General features: G+C 64.4%; 1 protein-coding gene across 2 annotated transcripts in view; it reads left to right on the forward strand.

The window, feature by feature from the left end:
- Nucleotides 1-1,944: 1,944 nt before the first annotated feature.
- Nucleotides 1,945-12,186, forward strand: part of IGSF9B (immunoglobulin superfamily member 9B) — a 39,872-nt gene continuing 29,630 nt past the window's right edge. Inside the window, exons 1-3 of one of the 2 annotated variants that reach the window (XM_075116315.1) lie at nt 1,945-2,044; nt 9,921-10,118; nt 11,213-11,359. In XM_075116315.1, coding sequence (XP_074972416.1) covers nt 1,981-2,044; nt 9,921-10,118; nt 11,213-11,359 — 409 coding nt within the window. In that variant the 5' untranslated portion in view covers nt 1,945-1,980. The remainder of the gene's footprint in view (nt 2,045-9,920; nt 10,119-11,212; nt 11,360-12,186) is intronic. The other variant, XM_075116314.1, reaches the window with a different exon arrangement.

Genomic DNA, 12,186 nt, shown 5'->3' on the forward strand with positions numbered 1-12,186 from the left:
GGGCAGAGGGTGTGGGATGCTTCTCAGGCTCCTCAAATGCCTGCATCCTCTACAAGGGTTGGGGTTTTTTTTGCCTCTTTCCAGGACATGCATGGAAAGAAGAGGTAGGAAGATCAGCAGCTGCCCAAACCTCTCCCCAAGTACTCTCCCAAAGGTGTGGGCAATGGGAAGATGGCAAGTGCTGGGGATAAAATAATATGTCCCCCTCGCCGTGCGAGCCTGTCCCCTCCCAGGCTGCCTGTCATCTCAAGGAAGGTTCAGTGGCCTGTTTCTCTTGCTGGCATGTTCCTCGGGGAGCAAGCCTGGCTGTTTGCCCATCTGGCATCACCAGAGGTCTTTGCAGGGAGGAGAGGTGGGCTGGAACGGGAGAGCACAGGGGGACTTGCTGTTTTCTACCTATTTTCCTTTGGAATGAATCCCAGTTCTCTCTTCAAACAGAGGGGTGAGTTCAGCAGGGCATAAAGCTGTGCCAGGGACATGGCAGGGGACACAGGGTGACATGGAGCTGTTGCAGGGTGCAGGGGCTTAGGGATGGGGGCAAGCTGCATAGGGCAGGAGCAGGGTGACACAGGTGGTGCAGGGTGGCAGGAGGAGGTGGTACAGCTGGTGCAAGGGGTGGCAGTGGCACCGAGCCCTGGCGCTGGGTGTGGGGCGGCAGGTGAATGTGACACCAAGCTGTGGCAGGTGGCGAGGAGGTGGCTGTGAGCGGTGCAGGATCCTGGCAGAAGTGACAGCAAGCGGGTGTAGGGGGCAGGTGGCACAGCTGATGCAGGGTGATGACACTGAACCTCTGCTGGGGGCACAGATGGTGGCAGGTACGTTACCCTGAGCTGATGCGGGGTACCAGGTTGCAGTGGCACCAAGCAGGTGGCAGGGACGTGACCCCAAGCTGGTGCAGAGTGGCAGGGACAGATGGCATGGCTGATGTTGGTCAGGCTGGTGGGGGGGACAGGTGGCTCGTCCCATGGTGCGGAGGTGACCCCGCGTGGGTGCAAAGTGGCACTGGGGTGTCAGAGGGGCGTGTATGGCAGCAGGTGGCAGAGCTAGGGACAGGGAGGTGACGCTGCGCCAGGGCAGGGAGGCGCATCGGGACATAGTTTAGAAGGAACGGTGGTGTTGGGTTGATGGTTGGACTTGACGACTTTAGAGGTCATTTCCAACCTTAATGATTCTGTGATCTGGGGACAGGGAGGTGATGCTGTGCTGGTGCAGGGGACGCATCTGGGGACAGGGAGGTGATGCTGTGCTGGGGCAAGGAGCACATCTGGGAGCAGGACAGTGATGCTGAGTCGGTGCAGGGGGCACATCTGGGAGCAGGGCAGTGATGCTGAGTCGGTGCAGGGGGCACATCTGGGAGCAGGGCAGTGATGCTGAGTCGGTGCAGGGGGCACATCTGGGAGCAGGGCAGTGATGCTGAGTCGGTGCAGGGGGCACATCTGGGGACAGGTGACGCTGCGCTAGTGCAGGGGGCACATCTGGGGACCCGGAGGAGACGCTGCTCCGGGGCGGGTGGCAGAGCCGGTCGGGAGGTGACCCCGTGCCGTGCCGAGCCGCTCCGCTCCGTGCCGTGCCGCCGCACCGCCCGCCGCTCCCGGCAGTGCGCATGATACTGCGGCGCAGGGACCCCGTACGCGCCAACCCACCTTGAAACGGGCCCGGGCCGCGCCGCCGGCCAATCACCGCCCACTCCGCCGGGGCGCGGCCAATAGGCGGCGGGCGGGGGCGGCACCGAGCCGCTAAAGGGCGCAGGCTAGGCTGCGCCCCGCGCCGTGCGGCGGAGGGCAGGTGCAGCGCGGCGGCGGCATGGGCGAGGGCATGGGCGCAACGGCGGCGGCCGGCGGCTGGCCCTGAGCCGCCCCTCCGGCCCGGCCAGCCCCGCGGCGGCCCGGGGAGCCTCGCCCCGGCCCGGGGAGCCCTGCCCCGCCCCGGCCGGGCCGCCCGGCGGGCGGAAGATGCTGCGCACCGGGGGCCGGTAGTACTATGATTTGGTATGTGGCCGCTTTGGTAGCAAGTGTGCTCGGCGCCCGCGGGTTGCCCGTCCAAGGTGAGTGGGACCGCGGGCCGTCCTCCTCCGGGATGCTCCAGGAGGGATCCGCCGCGCTCTCCGGGGCGGCGGCGGGGTCGCCTTTGCATGCCCCCCCCATCTCGGTGTACCGGCTGGGGCGGGGAGGGGGGAATACGCACGCACCGGGAAGCGTGTACCGGGCTGGGATGCGTGCACTGGGAAGCTTGCACCGGCGCGGACAGCACGTCCCGGAGCTTGCAGCGGGAGGGGGGCTGCGGGGAAGCACGCCCCGGGAGTGCGGTGCGCTGCGGTTCTAGAGGGGGTTTGCATCCCCTCCGGTGCCTGTGCAGGGGGGCTGAGCGTTGCCCGTGTCCCCGGTCGCCGCTGCTGCTGCAGCGAGGAGCTGCTTATTTCTTTATTCCCCGCAGCTGGGGGGGCGCTGGGAGCGCCCGGCGCATCTTCCCCAGGCGCTCAGCGGTTTTTGCAGTGACCTCCCAGAGGGCAGCGGTTGCAACTCGGGGAAGTTTAGGACGCAGGAGGTGGTAGCAAAGCGCCCGGCCGGGCCCCTGGTGCTGGTGTGCGGCAGGTCCTGCCTCTCTGCTTGGGTCTCCGCGCGGGGGCTTGGAAATTCCCTTTGGGAAAAGGCAATGGGTGCGCGTCCTTGCGAGGGGCACGCCTGGCTGGGTGCGGGGGGGAGAGGCGGGCAGCGTGGCCCCCGGCCGGGACCGGAGCGCAGGCAGCGGGCGGGCAAGCGATTCTCGCTCCCCCATTTCTTCTCCCAGCCTGGGGGAAGCAGCAGGCAGCAGCTCCGAGGGGTGCAGGCAGCGTTTGCCCTTCCCCGCTGGGCAAGGAGAAACGCAAAAGGATTCGGTGCCTTCCCCTGCAGCACCCTGACCGTGCCCGTGTGCTCCTGGCTGCGGGTTTGGGGGTGACTTTGCTCCCCGCTGCCCGGGGGAGGCTGCCCTCCTTCCTCCTCCACTGCAGGCTGGCTGCTGCGCCGGGGTAAACTGAGGCACAGGGTTGTCCAAGGTCAGGAGGGAGACAGCAGCGGGGAATAACCCCGATTTTCCTGCTCTGGCTTCTTTTCGTTCAGCTGCCAGACCCCTGCATCCCCCCCAGCCATCCCTGCAGGTGGAAGGGGGGCTGCCTGCCACTGGTGCAGCACCATCTCCTGCCTCTGCCGCTTGTACTTCACCGGGCATAGGGTGGTCGCTGCACCCCGGTGGTCCCTACCCAGGATGGGACCCGGGAGCTGCGCCCTGGGTGTCGCCGAGCCCTGCCCGTGGGGATGCGGTGGCTGCCGGCAGCAAGCGATGCCTGGCTGGCAGCCATCGCCGCTCCCCTCCCCGCGGTGTGGGGGAACACAGCCTCGGCAGGCGCGGGTGGGCTGGGAGGGGGCACCCGGGACACCGCAGCCCCCGCCGCATCATCTCTCGAGCGCGTGGGGTGACATCTGCGCCTCGTCACGGTCCCTTGGCATCCCTGCCTGGCAGCCGGCTCCTTGGAGGTGGTGGAGGGGTCAGGATGGGCCCCCTCTTGCTGCCGAGCCGCGGCCGGCTGCTGCCTGCCTGAAATGCATCCTGCGGCGTGGCGAGGAGGTGGTTTGCAGCAGCGGTTTGTAGAGGGATTCTCTGCCTGGGAGAGGAGCAGAGCAGCGAGGTCAGCGCCTGGGAACTTCGCAATACCCTGGAGCAACTGGGATGAGGCTCCCGAACCGATGCCTGGGTGGGTGGGTGCCAGGGACCCCAGGCGTGGGGGTGCTGCGCGTACGGAGCGGTGTGTACGTGATGAATGAGCGCGCTGTGAGTAATGCGTGGGTAGGCACCGGGCGTAGCGGGCGAGGGGGCGCTGCGGGCCGGCGTGGCCCCCGCCGTGGGGATGGGAGCCCACGGACTCGCCTCGGCCACTGCATCCCCTTGGCCGCAGCACTGTCTCCTCCCTCGTGGGGGGGGTTGACACCCCGCATCACCGGGGGACAAGGCTTCGGATCAGGGCTGGGGCTGGCTATGCACTGGTGCCCTCACCGAGGCTTTTCCCATGGCCGTGGCCTTCCTCCGCATGCTGCTGCCTCCTCCTCGCAGAGCCAGGCTGAGATGCAGCGGTGCTGGCCCCAGGCAGCCCTCTTGCCTAGCCTGGCTCTCCGAGAGCTTTCCAGGCATTAATCGGCTCAGAGAGGGAAGGAGGGTGTGTTATCCCCTCTTACGGCGTGGGGGAGGAGAGCCAGGACGTGACCGTGCTGGGAGTGGGTGTCAGAGGAGGGATCTGGCCTCCTGGTGTTTCTGGCAGTGCCGTGACGCCGAGGGGCTTTTCCTCCCTCTCCCACGAGCGTGACGCGGTGCCGCGCAGTGATCGGGGATGCTTATGGATCCGGCAGGCGCGGTTTGTGAAGCGAGGATTCGGCTTCGCCAGCCCCAGGTGAGGGCTCCCGTCAAAGAGGTCCCCCCAGACACTGCAGCAGGTGACGCTCGCGGCGCTGACCTTGGCTGATCGGAGCGGCTCGCCGTGTCGGTGCCGGCGTTGCGTCCTCTACTTGCTCCTGGCAGAGCTGGTGCACGCGAGGGCTGGTGCCTCTTCAGCCATGGAGGGGTTTGGACTGGCAGCCGCGGGCTTTGGCACATGCGGCTTTGGCCCACTCTCTGCTGGCAAGGGGACGGTTTGGCACTGGGACTGGCCAAGGGGGCTGGCCCAGCTCCCGTATCCATCCTTCCCTGGAGGATTTCTGCTCCTCTGGACCTGTTGGACGGGAGCGTGCTGGGCAGGGAGGGATGTGCGCATCGTGGTTGTTGACTTGGCTTGCCGGAGGGTTGTTGTGGTGATGCTTTCCTGGCTCGGTTGCCTTTTGGTTTGGAAGATGCAGCTTCACCGGTGATGAGTGGACCCTGCGAGTTCCTCGCTGGAGCTGTGGCAGGAAGGGTTAGCTCCCATTTACCTTCAGTCCTGCGTCTTGGAGGTTGCGGCTTCAGGCTGGAAGAGAAACCCCGGAGATGGGCAAGCAGCGGGTCCAGCTCTGTGCGATGCCGATGGAGGACTCCTTCCCTCTCCCTTCCCCTGCAGTAGGCATCTCCTGAACAGGGAGCTCTGAGCGACCAGCTGGCCTTTGGAAAAACAACTCGCTTCCTCCCGCTTCACGATGGAGAGGCTGGTGTTGGTGGGAGGGCTGCCTGAGCCAGGAACAGCGTGATTCAGGAGCTGCTGGCGGGCAGCTCAGAGCACTGCCTGCATCCCAGTTCCCAGTCGGAGGACTGTGGTGGCATCAGGGTGGTACGCGCTGCTCCATGGGGAGGGCGACGCGGGCAGCCTGTCTGTGGGTACTGGTGTGATGTGGGTCTGGATGTGCGCTGGCTTGGGTTGGGGGGCGCAGCACCCAGGTGCAGGTCGTCTCCCCTGGGAGCTGTTTTGGCTCCAGCCTCCCACAGCAGCTGCTCACTCAGCCCTGCGGTGTGGGGAGGGAGCTGGTGGAGAGCGTGCAGGTAGCTGCTGGTCGTTGCTGGGAGATGGTGGCTCCCCTGAGGCAGCTGCTGTGCGGCATGTGGGGATGCTCTTCTCTGGGCCGGTGGCAGTTAGGAGGGGATGCTGGGGACCCCCAGGGGGGAATGGGGACACTGGGGTGAACATGGGAAAGTAGTTTTCTTGCATGATCCATCTCTGCACCCCTCTGAGCACCGACATGTGCTCACTAAGCTGCCACCCAGCTGGGGATGGTCCCACCTGTGTCACCCCCAGGGAGTGGGGACCCACTGTGGCAGGTGGGGGGCTGCTGTGGGGCAGCACCTTGGGCATGCATGCTCCCCTGGGGGTGCCAGGGCAGCTGCCTGCCTGTGTGGGGATGGTGGTGGTGGTCCCGCAGGACACCCCTTGTCCCCAGGGACGGGGCTTGAAGTCCCCATCTCACCATGAATGGGGGCACTGAGCCACCCCTCGCAGCTAATCCTGCTCCTCTGCCGGCCCCACATGACCTTGAGGCATGTCACTTGACCTGCGCACCGCCCTCCATCCATCTGGAAAATCGGGTTTAAAACGCAGGAATCGCGCAGAAAGCCCAGATGCTGCTTTCCAGCTGGGGGAGGGGGCAAGGGCGGTGCTCCCGGCCACCAGGGCTGCCCCCTGCTAGAGGAGAGGTGGATGCTTTCGGGGGGGAGCTGCTGGTACCCCCACGCAGGCAGGGGGGGACCAAGCTTGCAGTGGGGTGTGCAGCCCCCACCGAGCTGTTGCAGGTGTAGGGAGGTGGGGGGCAGGCGGCTCTCCCCCCATCCCATGCACTGGCTCGGCAGCCCGGGTCCCTGCAGTGGGTGGTCCCTGTCCCCCCCCGTCCCCACCCCCCAGGATGCGGTTGCTGCCCTGCTTGTTTCGTGATGCTGCTTGCCTGCTCTCCTTCCCTGCTGGCCTCCATATGCCACGCCGGTGGCCTTGTCCTCAGAGATTCCCGCCATATCCCGCCTCCACCGATGTGAGTGGGATGTGTCAGAGCAGATCTTGTCTCCGCTCGGCAGGGAGAAGTGGTCCCCGGGCTCAGGGCCGTGCACCTACTCCCTCGGCCATCCCCATGGAGGGACAGGGATGGGGACAGGTGCATGGGGTGGGGGTCAGGACGGGATGCCCTCTCTGACCCCAGGGCATGGGTGTCCACTCCTCAGGACAGCCTTCCCGGGCACTTGGCCATCATCCCTTGGCCGTGGGGTTGGTGGCCCACTGTGACCCGAGGTGCAGGGCTATTTCATTTGGAAACTCACTCTGCCATGGCTGCCTCCTTCTCATGGAGCATCTGCAGGAAGGGTCCTGCTTCAGTGAGTGCACCTGAGATACTGGATACCCGCAGGTCCACAGAGTTCCCTGTCACCTTAGGTCTCTGCTCTCAGGATGGGAGGAACTGGATGCTCAGACCCGGGTGAGGGTCTTCCCAGCCTCAGCATCATCATCCCGGGGAGCCCCGTGGTGGCACCGTCTCTACTCAGCGGCAGCCTTCCCTCCTCTCCCTTTGGGATGCCGTTCAACTCCACCTCCGCATCTTGTATTCTTGCCTCCTGGCACGCGGCGTGCTTTTATTTTTCCTGGATCTTCTTGGATGACGAAGCCTGTTGATTACTTGTTGTTCTTTATGAGGCATCCTCCAGCTTCACGTGAGCTCCCACACCGAGGGGGGATTTGGGGTTCATGTCCCCACTGCAGCTCCGCGGTGTTGACCCTATTTCCAAACTGCAGGATAAGCCTTGAAACCCCTCTGAACTTGGCTGGGAAAAGCAAGTGGGTTTAAAAATACCCTGTCTGTTTGCTCTCTGTTTCTTCTGGCATCTGTGGGTTGTTTTCAAGCGTTTCCCCACAAATGTGGGGGTGAGGAACGCTTCTTTGAATTGAGAGCTGTAATCTCCATCGCTCACGTGCCTTCAGCAGCCGGGACTTGGAAGCAAAACCTGGCTGGGGCTGGGAGAGTAGGGTTAGTGGGTTGGGAAGTTGGGGAGACCCAAGGAGGATCCTGTGAAACATCTCCCTGCTGCTTCCCCGCTGTCTCTGGAAGCGGGGACAGGAGGACACGGGGGCCGGTGGCGGGGCGGGTGGCAGCTGGGGAGAGCCGGGGGCTGGTTAGCCGCCGTGGCTGCCAGTCGGCCGCGCGCGTGGGGAGGCGATGCTCAGCCGTGCGTGCAATTCCCCACCGGCCTCGCGATCAGACACCGGGGTTGACCTATTTTCCCATGCCTGCGTGGCCCTGGCCAGGCATGGGTCCAGCGGAGCGGCTGGCTTGTCCCCTCCCTAGGACGTCACCCACCGGTTTGCTGGGGAGCCGGTCAGGGGATCCCGCCGTACAGCTGCAAGCGCACCCAGTGCCCGTCCCCTGGGCGTCTGGGTGGCCTCTTGGGCGGTGTTCTCCAGCTGAGCAAGCATCAGCATCCCAGGCTCCATTTGGTGTTGAGCTGAAAATTAAGATCCCACCTTGGAACCCAAGGAGCTGGTGGGCTGGGGGAGGCGGGGGGCTTGGGGAGGGGCGGGGGTGTTGCCCCCTCCATCCTCTGCAGCCGGTGGAAAGCAGGACTGTCCCTTTGAAGGTGGCGAGGTGCTGGCAACCCGCTTGCTCAGGCAAGGCGACCGCGGAAGTGCACGTCCTTGGATGCTCTTGAGCAGCACGTGACAGCTGCTGTCTGTGAGCGGTGCAGGGGGGCTGTGGGCAGGGAGGGGGGTTCCCAGCCCCGCAGCAGAGCCCCCCCCCCCCGATGGGCACAGCAGGGTCAGGATGGGTCTTTGCAGCATTTTGCAAGGGCGGCAGGGGAGAGCTGAGACTGTGCCCGCTGACAGGGTGTGAATGCCTGAGCTCATCAGCAATGCAGTGATACCCAGGCACGGAGAGGTGGAGGTGTGTCATCAGGGCAGTGCAAAGTGGGGAACAGGAGTGGGGTGCACGCATGCGTGTGCATATTACACGTGTGTGCACGGCATTCCACCAGCCCGGATAGAGTCCAGGCAGGTACATGATTGTACAGGACTCCTGCAGCGGGCGTGCAATGCAGCGTCTGCTCCTTGCAGATGGCTCACATCTTTGCACCCTGGCATTGCCCTCCCTGCTGCCACCAACCAGCCCTCCCAGTTAAACAGCCACCATCTAGCCCCAGCGCCCAGCTTGCCGGTGCTGCGGGGATGGGGGATGCCCGGTTGGCCATAGGGCTGCGCTCCTCTGCGGTGTTGCACCTTGCAGTGGGGAGGGGGTTTTGGCTGTGGCGGGGGCTGCCGGCAGAGCCGTCTCTGCCCTCTCCCCTTCCCATGGGGGCACTCGGCCGGTGAGCCCGTGGGGTGGCACGGCACGGGCCTCTCGCCAGTACGCGCTTGTGCCGGAGCCAAAAATAGCTGGTGATGCTCGGCTCCCGCGGCGGGGAAGCGGTGATGTCACTCGCCGCCAATCACCGGCGGCCCCGAGGAGCAGCGCGGAGGAGTGGGAACGTGCTTCCCCAAGCATCCCTCCCCGAGCATCCCCCTTGGAGCAGGCGGTGGCTGCGTGTGCCAGGAAAATGGTGGGGGGGGGGGCTTTCCTTGGTGGGAAGGGAGATGTGGGGCTGAACCCTGCTGCTGGCAGTTTTGGGGGCTCCCCCCAGCCCTGGGTTTTCCCTCTCTCTTTCTGAAAGCTGTGCTGAGGATGCAGCTTTGCTGCTGATGGCGAGAGCAGGATGACGCCAGGCTGCAGCTGAGCGGGGAGGCACAGCTGGGGTGGAGCAGTGCCTTCGTCTGAGGCTGAGACCAAAGCCCTGTTTAATTACCCCAGCCAGGGGCTGGGCAGGAGGAGCAGGGTGCCAGACTCGATGTGCAGGTCGCAGCCGGATTTCAGGCCTGGGGCTCTTGGGGACGCCGAAGGACAGGCAGGCTTGGCTGGAGCATTGCTGCTCCGGGCGCTTGGCCCACCCTGGGATGGCTCCTGTGGGAAGGCTGAATCCCTGGGCTGGCACACCAGAGCTGTGGGTCGGTGGTCCCTGCACGCTGTCCCAGTGGCCAGAGGGTGCTGGGGCACATGTGGGGCTGCAAAAACAGCCTTTTCCTTGCCACAGGGATGCTAGGTGGGGAGCAGCACTAGGTGCGCTCTGTGCCTGCCTGCTGCTGAGAGCAGGGGGTCCCAAAACCCCCCGCAGGGTCACTGGGCACCACCCTTTCCCTGGCACGGAGGGTGGGAAGCCATTCTGGAGCAGTGGGTGCTGATGGCAACTGTCCTGAGTCCTGTGGTGGCTTGGAGTGGCCCCAAATCTGGGTGGAGGGGCTTGGCGAAACCCCCCTTGATTTTGGGGCAGGTGAGACCGAGGGGCTGCCCTTGGTGGAGCCAGGCGGCTGGGGACGGGCATCGTCTCTGCTGTGGCTCTCCCGGGGGTCCCAGTCCCCCGGCTAACGCTGATGCCAGGGTCCAGTGGCGGCATCAGCCACAGTTTCTTCCTTTTCCCCCTTGCAGGTGCCCTCGGCTCGAGGGAGGAGCCCGAGTTTGTGACCGCTCGCGCTGGCGAGAGCGTGATCCTGGGATGCGACGTGATCCACCCGCTCACGGGGCAGCCCCCTCCCTATGTCGTGGAGTGGTTCAAGTTCGGCGTCCCCATCCCCATCTTCATCAAGTTTGGGTTTTACCCTCCCCATGTCGACCCAGAGTATGCCGGTGAGTTCGGGGGGTACAAGGGTCTTGTGCCAGGTCCTGACTGCGGCGCGGCCGGGGATGTACGGCTGCTCCATCCGCTCCTCCGTCAGAAACTGCGCGGGCTCTGCCTCTCATTGCTTGCTTTCCACCCAGTTGGTTTTAATTAAGCAGCAAAGCTAGGAAGCCAGCTGGGCTGCGTGGGACGGGAGCAAGCGAGGCAGAGAAACCCAGGGTGACGGGTGGCGGTGGCGACGGTTGCTGCTGCGTCCCAGAGCAGCTGTGAGCCTGTGGGGAGTTGCTGGGGGGATTCCGGGGATGGAGCCGTGGCCACGTGGGGGTGGCAGGTTGGAGCTGCAGAGCCCATGTTGGCCACTTGCCAATGTGCTGCCAGCCCCGCGTGGCTGGTGGCCTCTGGTGGGGTCTGTGAGCTGGGGTCTGGCCCTGACGGGGTTGGCGTGGTGGGGCAGACCCGTTCTAATATGCCATTCCTTGGGGACCACCTTCCCTGAGTCTTACCCTGCTTTCAGGCTCTGCAAGGCTTCCTCTGCCCAAATTTGCTCCTCTGGGAAATCCTGCAGCAGGGAGGGTGCCAGCACCTGAGCCTGGGCTGAGCCCTGCCAAACTCAGCTCATGCTTGAGCAATGCCAGAGCCCATTAGCCGCTGTGCCAGCGTGGAGGTTCAGGCTGCTTTGCTGCTGGTCTGGTTTCCTGAGCTGCACACAGGGTCAGCCCAGGGCCACCCTGCTTTTTGGGAGACTCCCAGACTGGGGAAAGGCTTTGGGGCGCGCCTCCGTGCCGGCTGTTCGGCTGCCAGCCCCCGGCTGGGAGCAGAAGGCCGGCGTCGCTGCGGGCAGACGCCGCTCGAGGCACCGCGCCAGATGGGCGAGCATGTTGCTGGCCGGCTGCAACCGGCAGCACCGTGCCGTGAGGCTCAACCAGCCTCAAAACTGGGGATGGTGGGGCTCTGCCTGGCCCCAGAGCTGCTGCAGCTGCTCGGTGCCTGCACCAGGCTGGGGTGTCCCCTGTAGCAACGCTCGTGGGGGTCTGGTCCGGTGCTGGGGGGCCATCACGCAGGGCTGGGGGCCACCGAGCTGACGGCTGTGCTCTCTCTGCAGGCCGGGCCAGCCTGCACGACAAAGCATCCCTGCGCATTGAGCAGGTCCGCTCCGAGGACCAGGGCTGGTACGAGTGCAAAGTGCTCATGCTGGACCAGCAGTACGACACCTTCCACAACGGCAGCTGGGTCCATCTCACGGTCAACGGTGAGCCGGGCACGGTGGGAGCAGCAGCGGCAGGGCGGGCGGGGGGCCGCGGCATCGCCGGGGGGCTGCCTGCAGTGCCCAGACGGGTTCCCCTTTGATTTCTGATGGACGCTGGACCTTGATGGGATCTGCGCCTTGCAGACGAATGAGCCTGGAGCTATCCAGGCTGACTGCTCCAGCCAGGGCGTGACTTAAAAAGGGACAAACTTTTATTAGGGATTCTGCAGTTTAATTATGTGGAGCTTGTTTAAAGGAGAGACATCAAGAAAGGGGGCTGGGACGAAATCTCCTCTTAACACACAGATCAGAAAATCAAATCTTTGTTTTCTTGAAATTCAGATTTACTCAAATTACTTTTTCATTTTATTAAGGCTGCATATTAAACTAATTAGCAAATTGTCATTCTCCACATCAGGAGAGGTCTTTTATTTTTAGCCCAGCGTGAGGACTGTGCCTCTCCTGCTGCAGTGGGGTGGCTGGAAAGGAGATGTGGGCACCGGCAGCTCTTCTTGCCTGACCTTGAGCAATTAATTTAACCTTTCGGGGGGATGGCTGGGCTGCACATGGAGAAGAGCCACCTAATTGAGCCCAATTAGTGAGCAGGAGCTTTGCAAGTGGGGCCGTGCAGCACGCCAGCCCTGCCCCTGCCTGTGCCCTGCCTTGCTGCTGCCTCCTTTCCCACTGCCTGCATAAAGGGGGTGAGATGCTGCCGCACTTTCTGGTGAGGCTGCCCTCCTCCTGCCTGCTCACGAGCTCCGAGGGCTTGGGAAGGAAGGGCCGAGGGAGGCAAGAGGAGGAGGAGGAGGGTCGTGCCTGTTTCACCTGCA

Source organism: Phalacrocorax aristotelis, chromosome 22 (assembly GCF_949628215.1).
Source record: "Phalacrocorax aristotelis chromosome 22, bGulAri2.1, whole genome shotgun sequence".
Classification (NCBI taxonomy): domain Eukaryota; kingdom Metazoa; phylum Chordata; class Aves; order Suliformes; family Phalacrocoracidae; genus Phalacrocorax; species Phalacrocorax aristotelis.